Source organism: Drosophila obscura, unplaced genomic scaffold, assembly GCF_018151105.1.
Source record: "Drosophila obscura isolate BZ-5 IFL unplaced genomic scaffold, ASM1815110v1 contig_179, whole genome shotgun sequence".
Taxonomy (NCBI): domain Eukaryota; kingdom Metazoa; phylum Arthropoda; class Insecta; order Diptera; family Drosophilidae; genus Drosophila; species Drosophila obscura.
This window is the reverse complement of record NW_024542766.1, coordinates 1,028,109-1,048,558: the sequence shown is the minus strand read 5'-3', so window position 1 is coordinate 1,048,558 and position 20,450 is coordinate 1,028,109. Positions and strand designations below refer to the sequence as shown.

Genomic DNA, 20,450 nt, shown 5'->3' with positions numbered 1-20,450 from the left:
TATGCTGATAGGTACATTGTACATGCAATACTTCTGTAAGTACATACAATACTTACATATGTATATACACAAAATGCTATTTAAACGCAAAAATGCCAAATTTCAATTTTACAATAAACAATATACAGCCGACAAGGAATATTATTCACTTAGTTGATAGCCTGAGATCAAACACATAGCTTATCATGCATTGGTTATCAGTTCCAGGAATACACTATGTATATGTATGTATGTACATATGTATGTATATGTACATATAGTATGAATTGCAATTGAGAATTGATATATTTAAATGGGCATCGGATCCATTTCCCTCAGTTTGGTTTTGAATCGACAGTACGCGAACATGAACAACTTGGGCTTTGTGGCAATCATCTGCTTGCTTTTGCTGCAAGGTAATGTGGCGAAGGAAATTACCTTCCAGGAGCAGTGCAATGGATATTGTTTCTCAGTTGTCCAGCCATTCCTCGATAGTTTAGTCCAGTTAAAAGAGGCAACAGATGCCAATAATGAAATCAAAGACAAAATTCACTCATTGGAGCTGACCATCAACAATTTGCAGAGTCAGTTAGTAAATAGTGGGACCGAAATTAAAATCAAAGACGAGCAAATGAAGGATCTCAGAGAGCAAATCAAGGACAAAAACGAACAAATTAAAAGAAAAGACGAACAAATCCAGGAAAAAGACAAACAACTAAAGGAAAAAGACGAACAAATTAAAGGAAAAGAGGAACAAATCTTGCGTGCTGAAAAAAATTATCAGCTATCGAAATTTAATCAAACGACGGAGAATCTTCCCGACACATGTCCCAATGGGGGCCCAAATGGAATTTTCCAGATAAAGATCAAGGGAATGGAGCCGTTCCAAGTTCCCTGCGATTCTCATGGATGGACGGTCATTCAAAGGCGAATCGACGGGAGTGTGGACTTTAATCGAAACTGGACGGAGTACAAAGAGGGATTTGGAGACATGCGTGGAGAGTTCTTCATTGGGCTGGAAAAATTGCACTTTATGACCGCAGCTCAGCCTCATGAATTGTATATACAACTGCGAGATGTTAATGGCACTTATCGCCATGCCAGATATGACAACTTCATCGTGGGAAGCGAAGAAGAAAGCTTTATTCTTAAATCGCTGGGTGAATATTCGGGAAATGCAGGAGACTCCCTAAAGGAACACAAGGGAGCAATTTTCTATACTTTGGATCGGGACAGCGTTAGCAATTGCGTTCGTATTTTCAGCGGTCCGTGGTGGTTTGATGGTTTGGATTGCGGAAGAAGGTAATTCTTCTATTATTTTTTTTAGAGAGAACTCGCTTAATGTTAATTAATTTCATTTATTTTTCAGTTCGTTAAACGGTAAATATTTCAGAGAAGGTATCGCCAATGAAAAAAATGGAATTAGTTGGGGCCATTGGACTTCGTTTGATTACACAATATCACTGACTTTTGTGAAAATTACTATAAGACCTATGACTCCACAGACGTGAGGAATATGTCAAAATAAGCTTAAAATCATCGTTGGATCGAGAAATTCAAATTCAATAAAATTGATCACTTTTTATTTATGAAGAACTAAAATGGAAAAGCCCTTCTGTTTTTCGGAATATGAAAGTCCTTAATCGGGTCTTAAGTTTTTTAGTTTCAAGAATAGTTAACGTTCTTTGCGGCATTTGTCGTTGGGCGTTTTGCCTGGGCCGCAGATTGGCAATAGCTTTACCAATTCCTGGGAGATTTCCTCACAACGCTTCAAGTTTCTCTTTTTCTTCCGACAACCTCCAGAGGGTAACTTCAGCTCGTCGGGCAAACATTTTCGTCTTGCAGTCTGGCAATATCCATGGTCCAATATGTAACCTGGCTCGCACTTCTTCAACGCGAACGTTGATACTACTTCCACATCTCGGCATGCGTTACAAAACTTTATTTGCGGCGGCTTGCACCTCAGCGGTTCACGACCAAGCATCAGGACCGAGACGAAGGCCAACTGCAGCAGCAGCAGCAGCAGCATCAACTTTACGTTCATGATGCGATTGAGTAGGGAATGATGGCTTCAGGTTAATAAGTATTACACATTTACATCGTTCACGCATCATTGGTCGGGGATAGTACCGAGGCATTTCAATTGGTTCCGCACAAACAATGAAATGCAACTGCTAGTTAGATGATAACTATAAAGGGGCTATAGATAGAGAAGCAGGTAAAAAGGAGATATATAATATACATATTATAATCACATACATGGGAGGATTTAAATGCGTTTCATTCTAGTTGAATTATTTCAGTTATTAGAATAATTGCCTTGCTGAACGGAAGTTTTCCACTTGCCTTATGACACTCGCCTTTTCAGACGCGTCGCCCACAGCGGAACGTTGGCCAACGGCAGGCAATGAATCTTCAAAGACGCCAAAAGACCCAGACCCAGACCCCGCTCAACCCAAAAGGGTGACGGGGCGCGACAGACAAATGCCAGGCAATTGTGTGGCGAAAGGACCAAATGCTTTTTTCCCCTCTTTATATTACACACATATATTTTCACTTATTGCTGGCTGAAAATTGGCTTGGCTGGGACTTGCAATGTGCCTGGGCATAGTCCTCAATTCAGCAACGAAGGCCAACGCCTGTACTGAACTGGATAATTAGAGTTTGACGCTGGCGAGGGCTTTTTATTAAAGAGTGTGACTGAATAAATATTTAAGCAAGTTTATGGAACGGAAAGAAACTTTCCTTTGATTATTCAAGTGTGAAATATTTTGGTCGGTGTCTGAAGATAATAACAAATACAAAAAAAATACATGCATACACACATATATGTTAGCCATGGGATATGCATTCATCTATGCAGACATGGAAGCAAAAAGATAGAATTAAAAAATTCTTTTATTAATTTGACTCTCCCCAGGAAGCAGATGTAATTTATTTTCGTCTTTTTTTGTTGTAAGTATACACACAACAGTTGCCTGCATTCCATAAATGCTGATATTTAAAACCTGAATGGAATTCCTAAGAGGAATTCAAATTTATCCAACAATGTCTAGAATTTTAATTAAAAATGTACCACAAAGTGATAAAATAAAATTGTTCGCCCATAAATCTTAGAAGCAGAACAATAAGTAAAGAGGCTCCCACAAAAAGGCAGACTTAATCCAGCAGAGGTTTTTATTCTCAAGCACAGGCGTCGTCCCCTATACTTAGACGAATTATTAATTCAGAGAATAATTCAAAATTAATTTGGTTTACGTCGTAAGGCTGTCATCTTCACGGCTGCACTTTTTATTCCCTGAGCAAAAAATTGTAAAATAAATTCTTAGAAATTGTATGGCAGCGATTTAATATTAGCTTAAAATATTTGTTGTTGTTTTTTTGTATTATTAATATTGCTTTATTGTTTATCACCCGATGAAATTTCCTCTGAAAACTTCATGAATATCAAGTAGAAATAATACATTGACTCCGAATCGAATTCGACCTGCAGGCAATGGATCCAAACGTACAGAATCTAAGCATTTTCGGATACAGGTTCAGGGTATTTTCCAGGGTTTGTCCTTATCTTACAGTCCGTACGTAGAACTGAAGGATTTCTGGATCGGTGCCCACCTGAAGGAAGAAACGCTCATTAAGACCCGAGTAGAGCAGCCACAGAGTACAATATATCCGAATATATAGACTCAAATATGTACATATATGTATATCCATTACTCAGACGAGGGGGCCAGCATGCTTCTTTTGGCCCTTGAGCACACGTCGATTGTGGGGCATGGCATAGCAGAGTTTGCTCCAGAAGAGTGGATCGCCCCACTTGAGGTAGGTGTTGAGCTTGAGGTACGCCCGCAGCTCGCTGTCAATGCCATTCATGTTGTCCAGCTCCCTGTAGAGGATAATGATGATGCGCTTGCGCTTGTCCTGCAGCGTGGCCTGATAGGCAATGCGGAACTCCATGCGGGCCCACACAGAGTCGATGAAGTGCTGCGACAGGATGATGATCACCCTCTTGGAGTCGTCGACGGTGCGCACGATCTGCTCCGGAATGCAGTCACCCACCAGCCAGTCGCGATCGTGCAGACATATGCGGAAGGGATGCGGGCCACACTCAAGCTTGGGCAGGAGTTTGCTAATCAGCTCTTCGTCCTTGTGCGAGTACGAAATGAATGCATCGTAGGTCTTGTCCTTGTCCAGCTCCTCTTCCGAGACCCACCACAGGCACAGGTTGTTGTTGTACAGCCAAATCTTGAGCTCCATCTGGAACATAAGGTAGAACACGCTGATCAGGCAGACCACAATCACGAGGCCGCCCACAATGCAGCTGATGAGCAGAACATACGACGGGCACAGATCGAAGGCCTCCATTTGCTGGAGAGCCTTGTTCTGGCGACTGCACTGCAGCTCGCCAATGTCGTCCACCCGCTGGGGACTAGTTCTGACAAAGAAGAGCAGTGGCAGGGCGTCGCAGTCGCAGATTAAGGGATTGCCCGACAGCGAAATGGTCATTGAGTTATTCTCCTGCTGCAAAAATGTGATGAACTCCTCGGTGACGACACTTATTTGGTTTCGGCGCACATCCAAGTAGCTCAGGTTGACGGGAAGCTGTGCCCCCGACCCCAGACTGGTAATCTGATTGTCTGCCAACAGGAGGCCACTCACATTGGCATAGCCAGCGTGCTGGCTGGAAGTGGGCAGATGGGTGAGGCTGTTGTTTCCCACCTTCACCACCGTGCTGACGAGCGTTGTGTGGGGCAGCACTGGCAGCTCCTCCATACTGGTTCCCCTGCAGTCCACGATCAGCTTGAACGAGTCTCGCTGCACCCAGCAAATGCAGCGCTGGTCGCACTGCCACTCCTCCGACTTGTACTGGCACGTCTCGTCGTTGGTGCAGACTATTGCCTCATAGCTCATCAGCAGAGTGGCCCCGTAGAACTGGGTGTTCGTCATGTCAATAAAGTTCAAGCTTCGCACCTCTTGAAATACGTTCGGCGCCAGAGCAGTCAGGGAGTTCTTGTTCAACACTAATACATTCAGCGAAGTGAGTGGTATAAATATTGTGCTGGTGGATTAATAAGAAAGGATTATTAGACTGCGATTGATACATATACGAGTATGTGCTATGTATGGATTTTATGTTTGCTTGGGTCTGTGCCAGGGCTCTCTCTCTCTCTAGATATCTAACTATCTATTTCCTGTTTGCAACTGCCATTTATCCACTCAATGAGTGGCACTATTTATGGCCCGTTCCTATGACACACTCTGTTTACTTATGTAGGTGGATATGTGTGAGTGAGTAGCAGCTCTGAGCTTACTCTTGGGAATCACTAACACAATCGCAATACTACCGAAAAAGGTTTTTCAGCCTGGGTGCTGGGTGCTGGGTATGGGTATGGGTATCTCAACGTAGCATCGATGGAACTGTGATAACACCATTTGACTGTCTTGAGAGACACGGAATAGTCGTTGAGCTATCGCTCTGCCACAGCTGATAAGAGATAGCAGCAGCCAGACCCAGCGATAGGGCTACGGCTCCGCAGCGGAGACCCTGTTTTATTTTTGTTTTGATTAATTACTCTGGCAGTACTTCTGGCGAGAGGGAGGGCCATCTTTTAATCAGCAAAGCACAGCACAGCACAGCACAAGCATGTGACAAATGAGGCGAAACAAGAGAGCAGAGCAAGAGTACCCCCCACCTTGATAAATTGGTGAGTCTATTTTTGGATAGATCCAGACTGGTTAGGTTTCCCAGACCATAGAAGACTTGCTCCGACAGTCTGCTCAGCCCGTTGCAGGATAGATCCAGAGTGTTTAAATTCGCCTGATCTGCGAACAGTTGGCCGGGCAGCGATTCGAGGTCATCGTTGCCTTTGATTCGGATTAGTCGCAACTTTTCGCTGCCCCTGAACATTTTCCTGTTTACGTGGCCAGTGGCCTGGAACAAACGCACCTCCTCCAGCTGCTTCATGGAGCTGAAGAGATGGGGCTGCAGCTCGTCGTTGCGCCCACGTTGGGGGTTCGTCAGCTCCAGGCTGAGATTGCGCAGCTGCTGGAGCTCTCGCAGCAGAGGCGTGTGGAACTGCACCATGCCGGGACTCTCGATGGTCAGCGTCTCCAGGCTACCCGTGACCGAGGAGAGCAATTTTCCCGGCAAGAATAACACATTCACACAGAGGTCCAGATCGGTGAGGCTGTCGAAGGCCTGGAATATCGACTCCTGGAGCTCCTTGACATCACTGACAAACTTCAGCTTCTTCAGCCCGGGAACTGCTCCGAACAGCCATGTTGAGGTGTTCCCCGGAGCGACAGTGCTCTCGTGCTGATCGAACAAGGGCCCGTTGAAAATATCTTTCGTCACCACCGTCTCGGAGGTGCGGTCACGGAAGCGCATGGTATTCACTGTCTCCACTCCCAGGCCCGCGAGCAGGTCGTCGAGAAAGGTCTCCGGCCAGAAGTTGTACGCGTCGAACTCGATCTTGACCAGCTCGGTGATGTTGAAGCGCGGCAGCCAGTGCAGCCCGTCTACGGCGTAGTAGCTGACGTAAAGTGAGGCCCCCAGCTCGGACATCTCCAGCAGCAGGGCGTACTCGTTGGGGCAGTGGAACCGCACCACATTAGCCTCGGCCGCGCAGCTGCAGCTCTGGTCCACCTGCTGGCAGAACGTCGGCAGCGGTATGATCTGTCCAGAGACTGAGAGTCTCCGCGAAATGGCCCACAAGAGCCACACAACCATCACATATCTGAACATGTCTTCAGCACTTTGCACCACTATTTATTGGCATTTATTTATTGATATTTATTATTGTTACGCGACGAGGCAAATCGAACGCCGTTGGACGATGGCTGGGTGAACACGGCAACGCTTCGGCTATGACTAAATCACAGCTGTTTGGGTACCAGTACCACCAGTCAGCCGCGGTGATAACGGGGCCAATTGGCGCTTGGCCCGTACTTGTTCTCTTATTTTGTAGCCCCTTATCAAACTGTTTCGTATCGGAGTCGCCATGTGAAACCACAGCCAATGCCAGCGCAAATATCAAACTAGGGATGGCAACTTCAAGTGGCCGGTCCGATTTATATCTTAATAATGAAATACTGAGGAAAATTTGGCCTTAAATCTACGAGTATCCCGTGCTTCAGATGTTCAACGTTGAATAAGCAAAAATTACATTTAAACAAATTTTCGAATAATTTCTTTTTTTAGTGGCTTCCATCTCTAATCGACTGTTCACAAATTTACCGCACATCTTAACTGCTTAAGCAGCAAATCGATGATTTATTTGAATATAACTATCCTAATTTGACAATAATCCTGGTCTCAGAGACACATTACTTTCCCGATAATGAGCACGGAGCAACTCATTAAAATTTTGTAAGCTCAAAATGTCATAAAGTTAATGGTCGTTTTGTGTTTTTCGGCAAACTTATAGAGTCAAAGCAGCGCGCAAACAGCGAGCCGATTACAAATTGTTTATATTTTTTTTTTGGGGTTTTTTTAGCTCCGAATTCGTTGAGAATTTTTTATCAAAGAATGCGGTGACTTTCAAGTATTTGCACAGCTATTAATGGCTCACATGAGTCAATGGCCAAGTTCTGTTCCCGAAGTGCACAAAAAAAGTGTGGCAGACTTTGAGGGAGTCGGTAGACGCGACGCGACTCGACATATTTTCCCCCTGTGGTCATCAGCTAGCATTCAGAGTAAATATTAGAGTAAATGCTTGAAAATAATTCAATAATGTATAAGACAGTTAGAACTTCTGTTGGAACTCTTTAATTTTTGAAATAAATAATTGTGGGACTTCATAGAAATTCAATGAAGGAGCAAACAATACTTAGGGCTAGGCCGCACCCCCTGTCTGCTGTCTGTCACGCACTGGCCTCCACAGCTGCGCGGCCACCCACGCTTTAGTCTCAGGTATCATGTCATCTGATAGGCGGACAGACGCCGCCACGCATACTTGAAAATAAATAAGCCCCTTGTCGCACTGGGCTAAGTCAATCACTTGAATGGCAGGCAGGGCTTCTGTGTCGGCCTTGAACCCGCCAAGGACATTCGGCTGTTATGGACTCTCTGGCTCATTGTCGAGTTGTCAAAGTTGCCACATCAAAGTTTAGTCGTCGTCCGAGAAAGTTGCTCCTAATTTAAGGCGCGTTGGCGGCTTAAACTCAATTAAATAAATAGTTTTGCTCTTCGTTCTGGGTCATTGGGCGAAGCTTTTGAGCGGCATTTTAATTGGGAGAGCCCCATGTACTTGTACAATGCAGCACCGCCACAGGACACACATCAAAAGTGACCTTTTGGGGCTGGCTGGCTGGCTAAATGTGAAAAGGCAAACACAATTACACGCCCAATTACACAGATGCGAAGCTGCAAAGGACCGAGGCCCCTCATACCATCCCCCCCCATCAGTAGATATAAACGCACAAGCACACACACTGTCGCTGGCATTACGCATAGGCACATGGGCACTGTGTCACACCTTGTTGGGCCCTCTTCCACCACTCTGCACCCTTAGAGCCCGCCACGCATCAATGACAGGAATGCCAAAAGTGAACTGGAACCTCTAAGTGGCTTTCAAAACTGGCAAGTGAACAAAATTAAATTATTCGACACAATTAAAATCCAAACGGAGTACATTTCAAGCATGCAAGTAAGTGTTCTAATTTATAATTAACTAATGTTTTATATTTATTTAAACAGTATTAATTATTGGATTTATAATGCAGGGAATTCCCTGCTCTAATCACCCATACGATTTTGGAACTAGTTCCCTGACCACCGCCCTTTTCGAAATGCGCTCATGTTGAATGTGTTTTATCTCGCCCTGAACACTCGCCACGAGCTGTGGACATGCGGGCTATCTACGCATATGCATCTGTGGAGCTGGCCATCGTCCAAACACCAATCTGGAGGCTGCTTAATGCCAGTGGGGAAACAATAGAGCCCCTGACTTTTGACTTTTGGCTGGGGTCCCTACGGTCAGCGAAACATTGAGCAGTTCTCGTTCTGCAAATGTTAATGAGGAGACGACATCCATCTATCAGAGCTGAGCTTAAGCAGCAGTTAAAAGGTCATCTCCCATAAATGTCAACACTAAATTAACGCAAAATACAGACACTCATCTCACAGTCGCATAGAAGACGATTTGTGGGCTAATTTGTGTTCAGGATCTGGCAGTAGCAGGATTTTGAATTGTCTGTCAACTGTCAGCTAATGCGATTGTGATGGCAGCTGGGATTGGCTCTAACCCATTTGACATTTGGCAAATTGCATGCCAGCCCAACAGCCCAACAGGAAATGCATTTTGGTTAGCACATTGCAAATTAAATCAAAATATACACAGAGAAATGACAACGGATAAGCTGTGTGGATAAACATCAGCAGCCAGGCCAGGCCAGGACAGCCAGCCAGCCAGCAGAACGACAATGGCATTTTAAGATGTGCTTCCCTTGCAGTTTTCCAACGCAACCGCAAATACATTTTGCTCTACTCTGCCAAAGCAATTTTTGGATGAGTGGCTTTCGGGTCTGTCTCTGTCTCTGTGCCTGGAAAATCAAATCAAATCTACTCCGAAAAAAATGCGAGAGAATGCCAAGGAATAAGAATGGGGAGCAAGATCAACTTTTAGCAACAAATCAATAAACTTTTGTGTTTTGTTACCAGATTGCCAGCTGAGAGGCTTCTCTGCCCCACTTCCCTCGAAATGTGCAACGTTGCGTATACGAAATCTGGGCAAATTTGTGAGTGAAGTCAGCCAACAAACGAACAAGTACAATTTGTTTTCCTACTAGGGTTTTAGAGCATGGAAAAGCACACAGCACTGCCACTACACAAAATGCACTTGAGTCAGGCTTCTGGGTGAGCGGGTGGGCGGGTGGTCGGTCGGAAGGTAATAGAAAATGCAAAAAGGGAATCGCTTTAAGTGGAAACGAATTCTCGGTACTTTGCCGAAAATTTGTCAAGATTCACAGAACTTCCAGTCTGCCAAATATTCCCATGGAATTTACTCGACTTTGCATAGAAGAATCATGTGTGGCATAGGGGAGCAATTATTCATTTTGTTATTTTGCTGTCTCTCTTGGAGATATAATTTGATAGTAATGCCAATAATAGCATGGGCAATCTTGTTGAGAATCTAAAGAATTTAAAGTTTGTTTTTCCATCTTTAATGTGGAAAACATTATTGGCAGGCTTTTAAATCATTATGTTAAATTTATTGTAAGTATTCCAAACTGCACTGCAAACCAATTTTTAAGGCTAAGCCACCCTTGGCTTTAATCGGCGACATCTCATTTCTCATTGTGTCCCAGGCCTTATATATTGAGCGTACGCCCTGCCATGTCTGCCTCTTCCACAATGGCCCCACATGATGCCGGAGCATCCTCCTGCACCAACTGCTTTCGTCTCCTCTGTGCCAGATACTGCTTGCGCCACATTAAATGGCAAAATTGTCAAAATGCCGCAACAAATGGCGACCGTGGCACGTCCGGTTATTGTTGCTGTTGCAGTTGCTTTTTCCTTGTTTTTTCCGACATTTTCTTTATATTTTGAAGGCCGATGGCTCTTTGTTGTAGGTGTTTGCTCCCGGGCACTGGGGAAATGGGGGGATTTGGTGGCGTGGAGCCTGTAGAGAATGGGCAGAGCAACTGCATCCATGTGTGTAGCCCACGCGTCGTCCGATTGTCGTTCCAGTTTCATGCCTTGGGTGCTGTTGTTCCTATTGCAACTCCATTGTCGTGTGCAACAGCAGAAAATGTCGTCAACATTTCTTGCGGCCAGGCACATGTGTTGTCCTTTGTCTCAGTCTCAGTGTCAGTCTTCAGCAGCATCCTATGTATCTCCTGCCTCTGTCTTTTGGTCGGATTGCATTTTGTAATTTGTGCGCTACATTAAACGATTCTGTGGCTTTTGGGCAAATTCCTGTTTGATTGCTATCTTTATCTTGTTGGTAATTTAGTTTGAGCTCCAGTCCCGCCCCTAGGGAAAGTTGTATCCTTTTATCTCAGATATTATGCTTCGATTTATAGCCTGGATATTATCGATTCTCCTGATGGAAGGTGTTACATCTGCAGCAATCTAAACTAACTTTATTGTTCTTGTGCGGTGACCGCAATAAGAACATTTTAAAAATGTAACCAAGCTGACGCAAATACCTGTACCCCAAGGACATGCCTGCACATGTGAATGAAAGTTCGTCGAAATTAAACAGCCGCTCAACGAATGTCTCTTTCCCCTGGTGGTCCGTTTCCTGAATACTGGATGGCAACTTCTTTTTTTCCCGTATATTATTTGGATGCAGATGTGTCGGGGCAGCAGCGCAAGTGTTCGAATGCAACGGGGCATGAAGCAACTACGACAAAATAGAGAAAAATCCAACTGCAACAGCGGCAGCGGCAGCAGCAGCAGCAGCAGTCAGCAGGAAGTAGGGGCAGCAACAAATTCGACAGCAAACAGCGCGAAAAGAAAAGCTGAACAAAAAAAACGCGAACAACAAGAACGAAAAAGAAAAACTACGAAATGCCAGGGCAACAAAGTTGCAAGTTGAGTTCAGCAAACAGCGCGCAGCATGCCTCCTCTATATGTATATATATACATACAACTATACATATATATGGAAGAGTACGTATGTATCCAAGTCCTAGTACGAGTATCTGCAGCTGCAGGCTCTGCCCTCCTCTACCTGTGGCGCACTGAAGATAGAACGGCTATGGATCCAGCGAAGGAGAGGCAAACTTGTTCAAGTGCTGTTGAGTCTCCCTCTCTGCTACAGCTACAGTTTTTCCATCCCGCAGTTCTTGCTCCGTCGCTTTTCTTGGGTTATTCCTTTTTGCTCCTTTTGGAGCCAAGTTTAAACAACTGCAAGAGACAGGACAAGCCGTCGTCCAGCGGATGTGTAGGGTAAACTTTTTACTTAAAATTCGACAGGCAGAAAATAATAATAATAATAATACTATTGTGCTTAAGCATCGGACCGACCTCCTTCTCCTTCAGCCGAGTGCTGCGAGTCTGCAAGTTCAAGACGGGAAACTCTTGCCAGATGTTGCGGACAATGGAAAAGGGAAGCAAATTAATGCTTTTTAGGGGAGCCTCACAAATAGAGAAGTACTTGTACAGATAGCTATAAGGAGAGTTGCTGCTGGACTATCGATGGTGCTTATATTCAGAGATTCGATCCTCAATAATCTGGGATCATTTTATGCCCCAACAAAAAGGTAAAGAATTATTATTCATAGCATGATTAATTTATATTCAATTAATTCAAACAATTCTCTGTTTTTAGCCAACTCCAGTCAAGCAGATCTACCCCACTGTACAGTGTACACCATCCTCATGGATGTGCTCTGGCTAGATTACTTTTTGCAGGTTTGCCCAAAACAACTGCAGCGCATAAATTTTGCAATAGCAAACACATATCCCACGTGTGGGTGTGGACCTTTCAGTCAGCTGCATCTTTGCCACTTTTATTTGCATAAGCGAGGGCAAGTTGCACGAAATTCGGTGCGTGCCGCAGTCCTGCCAGGGACCCCGACCTGCCTTTCACTCATTTTGCATTCCACATTTGGCATGCGCTCAAGTGAAAGGCAAACATACAATAAATTATAAGCGCCCACACACAGTGCCACTCACACCCGCTACATGCCACATGGCCGCCGAGCAGCTTGATGTTGCAACTGCAGTGCTAGTGGAAATTAATGAGACGAAAGCAAAAGGTGCGCCCCGCACAAACGCAGTTTAGCAGCTGCATCATTCGATTCAGCGAACTGCAACATTCTCATTGCAAAAATTTCACATTTGACTGGGCCACGGGTGGCGGGTGGGGGCTCGGGGAATTGCCTATCTGGGTAAATTTTACTGCAGGAGAAACATTTTTTGCGAATTCGCATTAGACAAGGAAACAGAAGAGGAAAGTTGTTTCAGCAGCTTGGAAATTTCATGGCATCCGTACGTACTTTTCTCCGAAAGGAAACTCTGTAGGGGGAATTCAACTAATGATCTCCCTGCGTAGAGTTCTCAATTTTAAAATCTATCAATATTATTTAAGCAACGTAGTCTCGTACATATATGTTTATACCACACACATATATACGTATGTACTATCAGAATATTCTCCTAATTATTATCAGCTTTAGACACATTCTCAACATTTTACTCATTTCATTTCCTTGCGGCAGGCGAACTTTTTGGCCAATAAATAAAGGCAAAAAGTTTGCACAACTCTTCCAATATGGGTAAAGATACCAACTAAAAGCTAATCAACGTCAGCTTAATCATTCTCACTATAATCATCATCATCATCAGCAGCAGCAGACACCAGCAGCAACTCCGAATGCAATTAGCTGCGACAACGTAAAACTTTGCAGCTTTTCCCCTATTTTCCCCCACTCCACCCCACCCCACAAAACCCTCACACACTCGACTGCCTAATTAGGAACTTTTTTCGCATAGATGGAGGCGGGTAGAAGTCGCTCCGCTCCGTACTTTGTTATATAATGTGCCGAGAAGTGCCCGGCAGCATGAATACTCGTACTTTCAGCAGTCATCAGCTGTGACTCGTGTGTCAGCACGGCAGGAAGCAGCCTGACAGCCCCAACAGCCCCAACAGCAACATTTACCTCCTATGGATGAACCAGTTCTGTCGAGATTGCGGAAACTGCAGCCTCGATTATGTCATTCGAGTGGCGTCCCATAACCGCAGTGGCCCCCACACGCTCTCCACATCACTCTCCACATTTGTTATATCGCCATAATGCATGTCTTATCTGTGGTGGCATCGACAACATCAGCTACAGCAGCGCCACCCAGCAACATCGGCCCCAGCGACATGCAACAGTTCTGTGCGTGTGTTTTTGTTAATGTTTGCTCGTTTACTCGTTTGCTTATAAGGGGCATGCGATAATAATGAAATTACATCCAAGTGGGAGAGTAAGGAGGGTTCTGTTTAAATATTTTCAGATTTTACATCTTCATTAACCAAGCCAACAGGAAAGAGCACACAACTTGGCAATCGTTAGGACTGGCGTTTGCTGTGAGACCCACTTTGTCGAAACATTTCTTGTATTCACAAATATCCTTCTAGATTTCTACAATTATGGCAAGCATGTGTGTCCCCTAATTTGCATCTTAGTTCGGTGACTAGTGCAAATTTACTACTTTAAGCTCACTGAGAGTATGGTTTGAATAATACGGAATTAATATCTTTTTGGGCCATATGTTTTCACTGTAGTTTGTTTTTCAAAATCTATTCAATTTTTTGTGTGATTTTGTCGTAAGTCCCACTCCAGTGGAATCCTTTCGATCCAGTGTGCAATCAATATTGGCTGGCAATACCAAGTGCCTCTCAAATTTGGTCAAATTAATGCGATTTTATAGCCGCCATTGTCTACTGCCGCGGCGGCATGGTGTGACGCCATCCGACTCCGACTGGAGGCCATGTGGAGACCCTCTCTGCCTCGCAGGCAGCTATTGGGGCCATATATTTATGTGTGTACCCGGCGTAGTTGCGTATACGCAATGCCATTAAATTAAGACTGACATCGTTATTATGACTACAAACAAATATCAATTAAATTTGAATAAAAATGCAATGCACATAAATCCAGTTCGGTGGAAGAGAGTGTTTATGGGTGCATGGATACGAGGACGAGTGTAAGCCATCCCATCCAGCAGCCAGCGGCCAGCAACCAGCAGCCAGCAGCCAGCGGAAATAAAGATGCATGGAGTGCCAAATGAGGCGCAACCACTTATGGCTTCTGCCTGAATCCGCTGCCGCTCGGCCCGCACTTACTGACACGCATCCCGTCACGCATTATAAGTTTATTATGTGCTTTTTGGCCCTCGCTGCACTTGATTTTGCCACCAAGCCAGACCGGAGCCCTTCGTTCTGGCTATCCATCTGGCAGTGGTTCTCGCTCTGGTTCTGCCTCGGGTTCGGGGACATTTCCCATTCGCTTTTATGCTGGCATAAATGTGCATAATTTGTCGGCATAAATCCTCGACTACTCCTCGGACAAGTTGGGGTCTCATTTCGGTTCGTGGCCTAATTGAGCGAATCGCAGGCGGCATCCGTTCGTCCGTTGCATTGCCAGGAGCCAATGAGGAGCTACTTACTTTAGCAGTAGAGAATATTTATTCGCTTATTCATTGTGTTTATGAAAGCTTCCCCAAATTTATTTAATTTAAATGCAAATTCTGATGGGAGAACTTACTTTTTCACGTGCTTGGACCAAGGCCAGGTGGCATTCAGAAACTCACATGATTACCAAATTGTTCTTGGTAGAGCACTCCCCACGCTCCTGCCTAGATCCTGTCAGAGCCAGAAGTGGAGTCTGACCTTCCAATGTCAACCCAAGGCATTTCAAACTAAAGCCCTCCGTGTGCAACAGTTCAAATAAGAGCAAAGGCAGGTGGCTGCTCCAGCAAAAAGGTGAAAGCCAAAACAAAACTTTGTGTTTTGGCTAATTCAGGGGCAAGCACGCATGCACTTTCCGCCCCCCATATGCTCTTAGTCGGATCAGAGCAGAGGCGGAATCAGGGGCGTGGACACGAGCCGGGGAGCACAACATTTCGTAATTGAAGCTCAAGTTTTTGATGCCATGATAAGTTCAAATGCAGCCTCGTCCTGCCTCAACGCTTTGCATGACTGCCATACAATGCCACACATGCGGCGATTAGGAAGGGCTGGATGGATGGCTGGGTGGCTGGGTGGCAGGATGGCTAGGTGGGGACACGGCTGACTGGGCGCTGCAAGACGCCAACGCGTCCTTGAGCGTACTTTCCTGCCACTTGCCTTCTATTTGTAATTTTAACGAGCTTGCTTTCGCTTTGCCTTTGCCTTTGCTTTTGTTTCTGTTCCTCTTTCTGTTTTTGCTGCTGTTTTGCTTACTGTTTGTTTGTGCAGCTCAACGAGTGTCGAGCACTTGTGCAACAATATTTGCAGCAAGCAAAGGCCCTGCCACCATATTCTCCTGCTATTTGTGTTCACTTTTTTAGTCATCCATTTTCCTTTCAAATGTTTTTTAGTGCCGAGCGTGTCTCAAAAGAAAATGAGTTTTCTTTGGCATTTCCTGACTGTCTCGCTGTGCATTTGAGGAGGATTTTATATGCGACACATACACACACACACACAGAGCCATATTCCCCTCTCTTCCGTCCCACCTTTGGCAATTTCCGGCGGAAGCGCGAAAAAAACTTTTGCAGGTATTTAAGTGGCCTCTCCTTTGCCGAGCTGCAAGTTGGCGAAAAATTCCCTTAGACAAGAACTCAGCTTGGCCTATACACCCCATTCTAGATGTCGGCTCCTCGGCCTTTCGCCATTCTTCAATGTGCACACTTCCGTTTCCGGTCGTGGGCATCGAGCAGGGCAATGAAAAAAAAACTGCAAGCCCTACAACTGCTTGAGTGGAACTGGTTCTGAGTTCTGAACTTCAATTAATTTCAATTGAATTCAGATTCCGAATCTCCGTCTTCTCTTTCGCATCCCACGGACTTGGTGATACGATGATGCAAAGAATATTCACACCTAATTGTATTGAAGTTTTTAAAGCTGCCAAATCAAAATTGAAATGAAAAACAAAGTAAATTCAATCTATATGATAATAGTCCTACATCGACTATTGGAATCCACTATTAGATATGATAAATATGTTTAAAAAATATATAATATAATAACTAACATTCAAATATTAACTAAAACAATTTCAATTCAGATATCAAAACTCTGATTGGAAAACTTAAAACTTGTGCCGAAGAGGCCTGTACGCTGACCAGCTGCCAGTTACCATAATCTTCAGGACATTTAGTGGTTTTCTTTGTTAGTAATATAAACCAACGAGTACTTGGTGGAAAATTTATAAACAATATTAATAAATTGTGCTTCAAGTGCTGCCAATATATTTGGAGATCTTAAGAGAACTAAGCCACAGGAACCAGCTCATCGGGAGAACTATAACAGTCACATAAAGTATCTATATGTACGAGTATGTATGTGTATGTATTATGTACATATATTCTTGTCTTTTTCTTTGCTGAAGTTCGAGTATGTGTATGCCAAAACATACTTAAGTGCAGAGTGCTACGAGTATAGTGATTTGCATATGTCTCTCCGCTGTCGGGCCCTGGCATGAAATACGGTTTCGTATTTACTTCAACAGCAAATTGCTTTTAGTGGCTCGGACTTGGACGCGCCTAACAAATTATGTAAGCGTTTTCGCTGTCGCTGTTGTCCGGGTACGGGAGTGGGAGGTGTGGCTGTGGTGTGTGATTTATTAACAACTAATGTCTGCGACTTGCCAAAAGGAAAGAAGAAACCAACCGCAGGTCAGGTGCTGGCGCACATAAGCCAATTTTAATTAAGGGAAACATTTCAAGTGAAGTGAAATGAAAGTGCAGGAAGAATGCAATAAAAAAACGTGGCACAAACTAGGTGAATGGAAAATGTGTCATGGAAATGCGAAAAATGCCATTTGCCGTGTGAAAAGTGAAAGCAGAAAAGTATTCACCCCCGTCCCTTGCCAACTCCGACAGGGTCAAATGGCGAGCCCCGAAGGCAGACTACTGATGAATGCAATGGGGCGGAGTGGGCGTGGGGAATAAGCACATCCTTGGTACCTCAAGGACCTCTTAACTTTCCTCAACTTTAAACCGAAAATAAATTTTTCAGGCAAATTTGTTTGGGCTAAGCAGAAAAATATCTATTAAATAAATATTCTGGAAGCACTACTACTGCAAGATCGGTCTATATCCTGCCCGACTAGGAAGAGAGAGTGCGAGAGAGAATGGGAAGCCCGAAATAAAAGTGTAGCCAGGAGCATTTTTTTTCTTCACTCCAAATATTAATCCTACGCTCTGTTTCTGGCTGTTACATGTGTACATACAGAAGAATTTAATATACATATTTATGCACCCCTGTACATCCCCTTAGATACATCTTTAGTTGGTTTTTATTTTTAGCTATTCAGTGGTGCGCATTTGTTACCCATTTGGTAATGATCGTCAGAAGCCAGTTCAAACTCTATATAAACCCCGAAATCCATTAGGGCGAGTAGGATGTTTTTTTGGTGTCAAAGTATAACTCCATTTCAAGCAGTTAGGAAATTATTACAACAGATACATCTATTGATGTGAACACACAAATAATTTTTACATTTTGAAAATTTCTCAGAGAAGTCACGAGAATACCCGAAATGGATCACCGAGAGGACAGCAGACCAGAATGGGGAAAATCAGTTAGTAAGGGTAAGTGCAATGCGAGATAAAACATTATTGCATATTTGTATTCTGACACCCATGGGGCGGGCAGTCTGCCTGATGCCCCAACGTGTTGTGCTGGTGTTGATGGGATTCTTCAGCCTCATCTGCACCTTCACCTGTCGCGTGTCCTTGTCCCATGCCATCACTATATTGGCGGTATCAAATAAGACCAAACAGAATACTACCGACGAGCTGCCAGAAGGCGTTTGCCCACAGGAAGAGGAGGGGAAAGACGCTGTGGTGCATAAGGGAATATACACGTGGAGCGAGACTGAGAAGGGCTTCATCCTAGGCAGCTTCTACTTTGGCTACCTTATCTCCCATTTGCCAGGAGGCGTTTTGGCCGATAAGTACGGTGCCAAATGGGTGGTGGCCTTCTGCGTGGGGGTGACGGGGATTTGTGAACTCCTCAGCCCCGCATCCATTTCCTGGGGACCGTACGCTTTGATTACCCTTCGTGTGCTGATGGGCATTGCCCAAGGTCCGATATTTCCCGGATTGAATGGTCTCCTATCCTCTTGGGTCCCGAAGAAGGAGAGAGGCACCCTAGGCACCCTGTGCTTTGGCGGCAGTACAATGGGCATCATATTAAGCAATGCCTGCTCCGGCATGCTCCTGCATCACTTTCACTGGTCCGTCATGTTCTATGTATTCGGAACTCTGTCAGTAATTTGGTTTATTATCTTTGTAAGTATTTCAAGTAAATTAAAGTAAATGTAAATTTCAGAGTAATTATTGTTTCCCATAGGCCGTCATCTGCACTAGTTCCCCGTACTCCCATCCGTTCATTAAGCCCAAGGAGCGCGAGTATCTGGCCGACGAAGTTGGAAACGTCAATAAGGATAAGCCTGCAATACCCTGGAAGCCACTGATGCTCAGCATCCCGATGCTCAGCCTGATCATCAGTCAGATGGGCCACGATTGGGGATACTACGTGATGGTTACCAATCTGCCCCTCTACATGGCCGATGTAATTCGTTTTTCCATACGCTCCAATGGACTGGCCACCGCCCTTCCCTACATCGCCATGTGGATAGCTTCCATAATCAGTGGCCTTGTGGCTGACTGGCTTATTCGTAAGGAAAAGCTGAAACTGGTCACCGTGCGAAAACTATTCACACTTCTGTGTAAGTCATACTTTATATGTATATGGATCATCCCACATCGTATATCCTATATCATTGCTTCCCTACGCAGCCGCCGTCTTGCCTGGCATCTTCATGATAGCTGCCTCGTATGCGGGCTGCAACAAGGCGCTTGTCGTCGCCTTGTTCACAATATCCATGTTTACCATGGGCATGTACTATGCTGGCCAGAAGTTGTCGGCCCTGGATATAAGTCCCAGCTACTCCAGCACCATAACGGCTGTCATCAACGGTCTCGGCTCCTTTACAGGCCTATTCGCTCCTCCCATAATTGGACTTATTACTCCAGATGTATGTATACAAAACCCTCAAAATCTGGTATTTTTACCCTCAAATTCTACCCTGTACTTACTCCCCTATCCAGAAAAACAATACTCAATGGCGTATTGTATTTTGGATTTCTGCCATAATATTGACATTGTCGGCCATCGTCTTCTGGGTAATCGGAAGCGCTGACGTTCAACCCTATGATCCCATGTACGAAAAAAAAGACAAGCCCGAAGAAAACAAGAATAAATAATCAAATTTCCATCTACGGTGCGCGAAGGCACCTTCAAAATTTCTAATATTCATAAAATTCTGTTCAAAATTCGTAAAATTTAATTGGCGTTTCGAACCGATTCGCCTACTAATGACAACTCAAAAGAAGACGATTTTCCCTTCGAACTAGTGATGTTATGTTTACCCGAATCCTAGCTATAGAACTTACTATGTTTAATAAATAAAATCAATGTTGTACTGAATCAAAACCTTTTAATATATAATCAGTAAATCTAAAGTCAAGCCAAAATTAAACTGCATAAATAGGTTGAACATGCACCTACAATTACATTCTGCACTATAGAAAACGTTTTGAAATAAATACTTCGTGCTTAAGGAATCTAAAATGTGATCGCCGCACTGTTTATATATTTTTATAGCATTTAATTAATAGTCCCGCACTAAAAATGGCATCGATTTTCAGGGAGAAGACCGTTTATTTTGTGGCTCCGACACGAACGGTAAAAGTGAAAGCAAATCGATTTTCACCCAGTCGTAGCCTACCGGCCGCTTTTAAGGTGTGTCCCGTTCTGTAGGGG

General features: G+C 44.4%; 4 protein-coding genes across 5 annotated transcripts in view; 2 read left to right on the top strand and 2 right to left on the bottom strand.

Annotated features, from left to right (window-relative positions):
* Nucleotides 1-20,450, bottom strand: part of LOC111072524 — a 47,430-nt gene that overhangs the window by 21,897 nt on the left and 5,083 nt on the right. The window lies entirely within an intron of this gene.
* LOC111072521 (angiopoietin-related protein 3) lies at nucleotides 309-1,581 on the top strand. Its single transcript, XM_041592307.1, has one exon. The coding sequence runs from the start codon at nucleotides 347-349 to the stop codon at nucleotides 1,283-1,285; it is 939 nt and encodes a 312-aa protein (XP_041448241.1). The 5' UTR covers nucleotides 309-346; the 3' UTR covers nucleotides 1,286-1,581.
* LOC111072517 (protein toll) lies at nucleotides 3,139-6,956 on the bottom strand. Of its 2 annotated transcripts, none has more exons than XM_022364441.2 (3): nucleotides 5,673-6,956; nucleotides 3,678-5,038; nucleotides 3,139-3,594 (listed from the first exon to the last, which is right to left on the bottom strand). In XM_022364441.2, the coding sequence occupies exons 1-2, from the start codon at nucleotides 6,722-6,724 to the stop codon at nucleotides 3,697-3,699; spliced, it is 2,394 nt and encodes a 797-aa protein (XP_022220133.1). In that variant the 5' UTR covers nucleotides 6,725-6,956; the 3' UTR covers nucleotides 3,139-3,594; nucleotides 3,678-3,696. The 2 variants fall into 2 exon arrangements, with proteins under 2 accessions (XP_022220133.1, XP_022220134.1); XM_022364442.2 differs by having other exon boundaries at nucleotides 3,697-5,038.
* Nucleotides 18,054-20,081, top strand: LOC111072519 (sialin-like). Its single transcript, XM_022364445.2, has 5 exons — nucleotides 18,054-18,211; nucleotides 18,276-18,913; nucleotides 18,975-19,353; nucleotides 19,424-19,662; nucleotides 19,736-20,081. Exons 1-5 carry the CDS (start codon nucleotides 18,160-18,162, stop codon nucleotides 19,889-19,891), a joined length of 1,464 nt encoding a protein of 487 aa, XP_022220137.1. The 5' UTR covers nucleotides 18,054-18,159; the 3' UTR covers nucleotides 19,892-20,081.

Excerpts from the sequence above, each read along its gene's own strand:
- LOC111072519 (XM_022364445.2), top strand. The coding sequence starts at position 18,160 with ATGGATCACCGAGAGGACAGCAGACCAGAATGGGGAAAATCAGTTAGT. Across the intron at positions 19,354-19,423 it reads AAAACTATTCACACTTCTGT|CCGCCGTCTTGCCTGGCATC; the intron begins GTAAGTCATACT and ends TTCCCTACGCAG. Across the intron at positions 19,663-19,735 it reads TTGGACTTATTACTCCAGAT|AAAAACAATACTCAATGGCG; the intron begins GTATGTATACAA and ends TCCCCTATCCAG.
- LOC111072521 (XM_041592307.1), top strand. The coding sequence starts at position 347 with ATGAACAACTTGGGCTTTGTGGCAATCATCTGCTTGCTTTTGCTGCAA.
- LOC111072517 (XM_022364441.2), bottom strand. The coding sequence starts at position 6,724 with ATGTTCAGATATGTGATGGTTGTGTGGCTCTTGTGGGCCATTTCGCGG. Across the intron at positions 5,039-5,672 it reads AGACTCACCAATTTATCAAG|CACAATATTTATACCACTCA; the intron begins GTGGGGGGTACT and ends TTAATCCACCAG.